Here is a 6,390-nt window from a genome sequence, read left to right on the forward strand (position 1 = left end):
GCCCGGGGCAGACTGGGAGGGGGAGGGGGAGGGGGCAGCCAAGCCCTGCCCCAGCCCGGCGCGGAGCTCCTCCTCCTCCTCCTCGCTTCCATCTCCGCTCAGGGGCGGATCCCGCCACCCCGGCTTGGCCTTTGAGCGGGCTCCGCCTGTCGGTGAGAGCGGGCGGGGGCCCTCGTACAATGGGTGATCGGTAGTGGTAAAAGCGCTCGAGTGTACAATAGTCAGTAAGACAGCTCGTTGATGCAGCAGGGCAAAACCTAAGTCACTCTCAGAGTCTTAACCGACTTAGGGGTTTGCTGTCACCACTTTTTTATGACTGCTTGCCTCAACATAAAGATTTTTTTTGTTTTTGGAAAGATATGTCCACACACACACACATATATACACATACATACATACACACACCATCTAGCATACATTCTTTGCAAACAAACTAATTTTCAAAACCTTTTTTTTGGTTTAAAAAAAATACACACACACACTTTCTAATATACTTTTCTTCCCATACCTTAACTCACCCAACAAAACCTGTAAACCCATTACAATACATACACCCAAGGACCCATGCCTCCATGCAACTGCCTACTGGCTTCCCTACCCCAAACACAGTCTCAAAACATCATGCCTGTCCCAAAAATCTCACATCCACGCACCTGCTACAGTGATGGCACTCATGTACCTACGCTCCCATCCATAACCCTTTCCTGGTTACGTTCACACTGTCCCTTTGGTTCTAGCTCTGGTTACAAGCTTTGAGCCCTTCGTTCATATCACTGTGACAGTCGCTGTAGCTGTTGCTCAACATAAAGAAATACTTCAACTTTGATACCCAGTTCTCTTGAAGAGAAAAATAGAGGACATAAAGGCATCCCGTTTCATAACAATAGAGGACAACCGGACTGTCCTCTATGATGGCCACCCTAGGACTGGTACAGGGAACAGGCCAGGAAGACGATCTTCCTGGCCCAGATCCCCTGGGTGGAGGAGCGCGGAGAGTGGTCTGTTTATTTTAGCAAGATAAAGGAAAATAAGAAAGGAGCAATGACCAGCCTGGTAGACAGAGCTGGGGTGGAGCACCAGTAAAATGAGGAGATGCTGGAGATGGTGGTCTTTACAGAATATACATGGCATGACTGCAGGACTCTGGGGCAATGCAGAACTGCCTGCAGAAACTCACGCAGGTTCTTGGGGAGGACGAGGGACAGAAGCTGGGGGAGGAGTGGACACTGGAGAAGATCAACATGATGCTCTGCAGCTTCTGGGACAGTAAGACTCCTAGGACAGATGGCTTGCCCAAGGAGTTCTATGTTGCTTTCTGGGACCAGGTGGGTCTGGACCTGCTGGAGGTCTATAGGGAGCTCCTGCAGGAGGGTCACCTGGGAACAGAGATGGAGGAGGGCCTCATAACCCTTATTTACAAGAAGGGGGAGAGGTGGGACCTTCAAAACTGGGGTCCATTTATGCTCCTGAACCTTGACTACAAACTAATGGCCAAAATGTTGGCTGAGCATTTTAAGTCTGTTATAGGTGCAGTGATTTTTCTCCCGCCCAGGCGGGGGGTCGGACTTGAAGATCTACAAGGTCTTTTCTGGCCCTACTTCTATGATTCTATGATATGATATGATCCATGAGGATCAGGCATGCATGGTGCTGGGTTGACAGATCCACAGAGTCCTGATGCAGCTGCAAGATGTGCTACAGTACCAATGGGAGAGGTGACAGAATATCGGGATGCTGAACCTCGACTTGGAGAAGGCCTACAACCAGGTATCTCATTGCTTCCTACTGGAGATGCTGAGAAAGATGGAGGTCCCTGCAACCTTTGTCACCTGGATAAAGGCACTTTACACCAATATGAACAGCAGGATACTGGTGAACAGGTCCCTGACAGCCCCAGTTGTGGTGTAGTCAGGTGTGAGGCAGGGCCGCCCACTCTCCCCAATCCTATTTATCTGCGCAATGGTATATGGAGTAGCAGCAGGCCCAAGCTCAACATGAAACAAAGCACCTGCCTAGTCCTGGGCAACCTCAAGGACCTGCCACCCCTAGGTGTCTCTGTCCCCCGCGAGGGGGTAAAGATCCATGGGGTGGAGTTTGACCCAGAGCTGATGGGGCAAAGGGTATGGGAAAAGATGGAGTCCAAAGCCAAACAGAAGCTGGGACTATGGCATTTGTGCTGCCTGCCAGTGGGGGTGGGGAGTGGTGCTGATGAAAGCAGTGCTTCTGCTTATCCTCCTATACAGCACTACAGTCTTCCCCACCTCAGAGCAAGTCATTTGCAGAATCCAAAGAGCCATTTGTGTTTTCTTTTAGAACTCCACCTGGGAGAAAATAGCAAGGACCAAGCTATACAAAGTGAAATGGTCCCGAGGTGGAAGAATGCCAGACGTCCTACTCTTCCTCTGGACATACATGAGCTACATTTGCAAACTGACAACAGGGGTAGAATCCAAAACCGCCCAGTAACAGAGAGCCTGGGCTCTGTTACTTTAAGATAAAGGCAGCCCCGCCAGGGAGTGTACTGCAGGGCAGGCAGGACACATCAGCTGCCAGTTGCCAGGGCAACCGGGCAAATGAGGCAGTTAGCAGACACCTGCAAGTGGTCAGCTGACCATATGGAGGCAGGGCCCAGGGAGCATATAAGCCAGGGGCAGGCAATTATTTTGGGTGGCGGGTTGCTGACTGAGTTTTGGCTACCCATTGAGGGCTGCATGACAGGCAGCCCAGGGCAGATTAATATTAATTTTCTAAATTTTTTAGGGGCCCCGCAGCCCGGATAGAATGGCTTGGCAGGCCATATCCGGCCCACGGGCCAGATCTTGCCCACCCCTGATACAAGCCCAAGGCTGGGGTTGGCAGGGGAGTCTGTCCCTGACAGCTGCTGGAAAAGAAGCTCCTGCCAAGGAGGGATACTTAGGGATTCCTGACTGCCTGTTTTGCTGCCTACAGGAGTAGTGAGGCCCCAGGAGCTCACAAGATACCCTGGTAGGGAGACATGCTATACTAAGGGTAAAGGTTTGCCCTCTTAAAGGGGCAGAGGGATGTTTCCATTGTTTTATTATGTTATAGGCCAGGGGTTCATGTTTATGTTGCTGTTCATACTGGTGGTTTGGGCTGGGACTCTAAGGGGTGCTTTTGGAGGTCACATTAGTGCCTGTGTCTGGAGCACTTACCAGGATGGGCTCAAGGACTGAGCTATTATTGAGCCCAGGAGGGGCAGTACAAGGCTACAGGGCAGACAGGGGCCAGAGGCACGGTGCCAGGGAGTGGCCCAGAGAGATAGGGGCTGGCGGACAGGGGCCAGGGACCCTGAAAGTGAAGGTGACAGATTGAAGCTAGTGCCTCAAAGCCAGGTCCAGCATAGTAGACCTAGGCAAACCAGTCTAGCAAAATTGAAATGGGTGGAGGCTGGGGAAGCCGAGGCCCCAAAAGAGGGAACAAAGTTATTGTAATACCCACGAGGCTTGGGGTGTGGTGTAGGGAAGGAAAAGGAGCCGCACAATTTTCCCCTAAGGCTACAGGTGCCCTACAGGAGCTTAGTCAAGCTGGGAGTGATCTATTACAATGGAGGACTGGAACGAGACCTGGGGCCAGGAGGGAGACAGGGGATAACTAGGAGGACTGAGGTTCACTCTGTGGCCTGTTGGTAGCCTCCCTTAAACACTCTTTAATAGTAAGATCAAGACATGGCAGGTGAGTGAACTAGAGGGGAGAGGCCATAAAATTTGAACCAGATAGGAGTTGCAGTTACATTGAAAGGTGTCACAGCCACCCTGGTGGTTGTGACCTGTTACAAGCCCACTTTGTCAAGTATTTTGCAGGGCACCTGCTGCAATAGTGGCAGGAGTACACAATGACCAAAGGGAGCCCATGGACTCGGGTGTCCCCATGGTTCCATGAGGTCCTGAAATGGTTCTGGGAAAAATACAAGCTGCACAATGTGATATGGGAGGTGGTAAGGGCGAAAGACATCATATCACCCATGGATTTGCTACCTGGTGACAGCTGCTAGGCCATGTGAGAGCAGATCTTCCACAAGGACCTGCAAAAGGAGCAAAGAGACGTAAACTGGCAGACAGCCCTGTGAAGGGAGGAAAGGGGGTCTGGAGAAGAACCTGGTAAGGACTGGAGACTTCTCACCCTCCTGTGCAGGGATAGTGGCAGAGGTGGAACGGTGGGACTCATACAAGGAACAAGAAGATGATGAAGCCCTGAAGGAAATTGGCTTCCTAGCTGGACAACAATCATGGGAGAGAGTTATAATAGTTAAGATGTTTTCAGAGATAAAGCAGATATAATAAGATGGAGGGAAAAGAGAGTGCAAAGAGTAGAAACAGTGGACAGAGTTTTAGATGAGCATAGAATTTGGACAGGCCTGGAGAGTAGGAGCAATTTTGGAAAGAGATGAATTTGATGGGGTGGGTGGTGAAGCACCTGCCATCAGTCATCCAGCTAGGGCCCCACAGAGGGTATGTAACATATTATGGGCAGCCCAAAATATGCAGCCAGTGTGGGAAGGAGTCTATAATTCCTGGGATCTACTTTCCACTCTTTCTTGAAGATGGGTACCACATTGGTGGAGAATGATTAAGAAGCAAACAAGGGAGTTTGTCTGCAAAGCAGGACTGAAGGAAGCACAAAGGAAGGGATGAGAACTGAGAACCCTACGTGGAGGAATTAGAGAAGTTGCAAAAACAAGCAGCACAAGGGGAAGACAAGAAAGAAGAGATTACAAGAACAAGAGGAGAATCAACAAATGATTTAAGAAGCAGGCAAAAGAGAAGATCTTAACTCAAGCGCCATGAACAGAAGGAGAAACATGGTGTAAATATTTTTCAGTCAAACTCAAAGCAGTGAAAAAGGAACTGCAGATGTTGCTATTTTCCTTTCTGTTGTCAGCACTAAGTCAAGAAGAAGTGCTGGAAGTAGCATGATCCTACTACAAAGAATTATATAAAGGTAAAGAGATATATTAAATGAAAACCCAGCTGTTTGTAGAGGAAATTGTACAAATAATAAGCGAAGAAGAAAGAGTGAAGATGGAGAGAGAAATCATCCAGAAGGAGGTGCACTCCCTGTATGGGCATGGAGAAACACTGCAGGGCAGAGAGGTTCATTCAACTGCCAACGGCCAATCTACTAGTGATGGGCAGAAACAATCTACCAACTCTTCTGGGACATGCATATGCCAGAGAGGTGTGAAAGAAAGTACATGCACTCCTGGTGGTGACAGGTGTCAGAATCCTGACCAGAGAAATGGTCCTCTACAGGCACTTGGCCAAACAGCAAAGGGCCCCAACTGTTGTACTTCCAAACTGGATTTTTAAACCTAGTGCTTTCTAGAATTGACACAACACTCCGTTGTTTAATAGCAGAAAGGTTTTAATAACTACCAACAAGCTATAAAACAGAAAAAAACCCTTTTTCAATATTCAGTATATGAACTATATTACCACACAGTCCTTGTATCTAGTTCCAAGAGATTCTTCATCCATGCAGGCCAGAAGCGGGTTCAGTCTCTTCAGCTTTCTCAAAGCATGGATCCATTGGCTTAGCCCAGCTGGGGGCGGGTTGCAGTATCCACTTTTCCTCTGAAGAAGATGGCCACTTTTTGCTGGCAACTTTTTCATTCTTATACTTGTTCAATTGTATAGCTTCAAAGCATTCATTCTTGATAGTTGGTTAATCAAAGTCTGAACAAAGGCAAGGACAGAATTAACATATTCCAATTGCATCCTGTTTGTGTATGTTTGTTTTGCTTTTGCAAGCTTTTGATCAGTTTGGAATCAAATGGGATTGGGTATTGATTGAATGAGGTACCTCTAGGAAGTTAATCACAGAATACTATCTTCCAGTAGTTATTTTAACAATGGAGCCTAATAAATAGCTACATAAAATGGCTTATGGAGATATCTGGCAGACATTGAATGCCTGTTTTCTCTTGATTAAGGGAAGATGTTACAAGGTTCTTTGGGTATATGGGATACCTTTTTATTAGCAGGGAGGGAAGTGGCATGCGGGGCAGATGAATGCCCCCGCAGTGGGGGAAGGATTGGGACTGGGCCTGGGGCAAGCACTGCCCGGGGAGGAGGTGGGGCAGCTTGCGCCGCTGCGCACTGCCAGTCTGGAAGCGGCTTGTGTGGGGGCTTGTCCAGGGGCTCTCACCACCGCTCCCATTGCTGGTCCAGGAGGGCATGGGGGGGACATGTGCCCCAGGTTGTGGGCGGGGCAGGGGTTTCATAGTTTCTAGGGTCGGAAGGGACCTGAGCAGATCATCTAGTCCGACCCCCTGCCATGGCAGGAAAGAGTACTGGGGTCAAACGACCCCAGCAAGGTGTTCATCTAACCTCTGCTTAAAAACCCCCAGGGTAGGAGCCTGCACCACTTCTC

General features: G+C 49.1%; 1 protein-coding gene across 1 annotated transcript in view; it reads right to left on the reverse strand.

Moving 5' to 3' along the window:
- The window catches only part of GXYLT1 (glucoside xylosyltransferase 1), a 63,380-nt gene extending 57,750 nt beyond the window's left edge, over positions 1 to 5,630 (reverse strand). Inside the window, exons 1-2 of the mRNA XM_019515770.1 lie at positions 5,454 to 5,630; positions 3,996 to 4,042 (exon numbers count right to left, since the gene is read on the reverse strand). Coding sequence (XP_019371315.1) covers positions 3,996 to 4,042; positions 5,454 to 5,630 — 224 coding nt within the window. The remainder of the gene's footprint in view (positions 1 to 3,995; positions 4,043 to 5,453) is intronic.
- Between the last annotated feature and the right edge of the window lie 760 nt (positions 5,631 to 6,390).

The sequence above is a fragment of the Gavialis gangeticus genome, unplaced genomic scaffold, assembly GCF_001723915.1.
Source record: "Gavialis gangeticus isolate Ggan-Ray unplaced genomic scaffold, GavGan_comp1, whole genome shotgun sequence".
Classification (NCBI taxonomy): domain Eukaryota; kingdom Metazoa; phylum Chordata; order Crocodylia; family Gavialidae; genus Gavialis; species Gavialis gangeticus.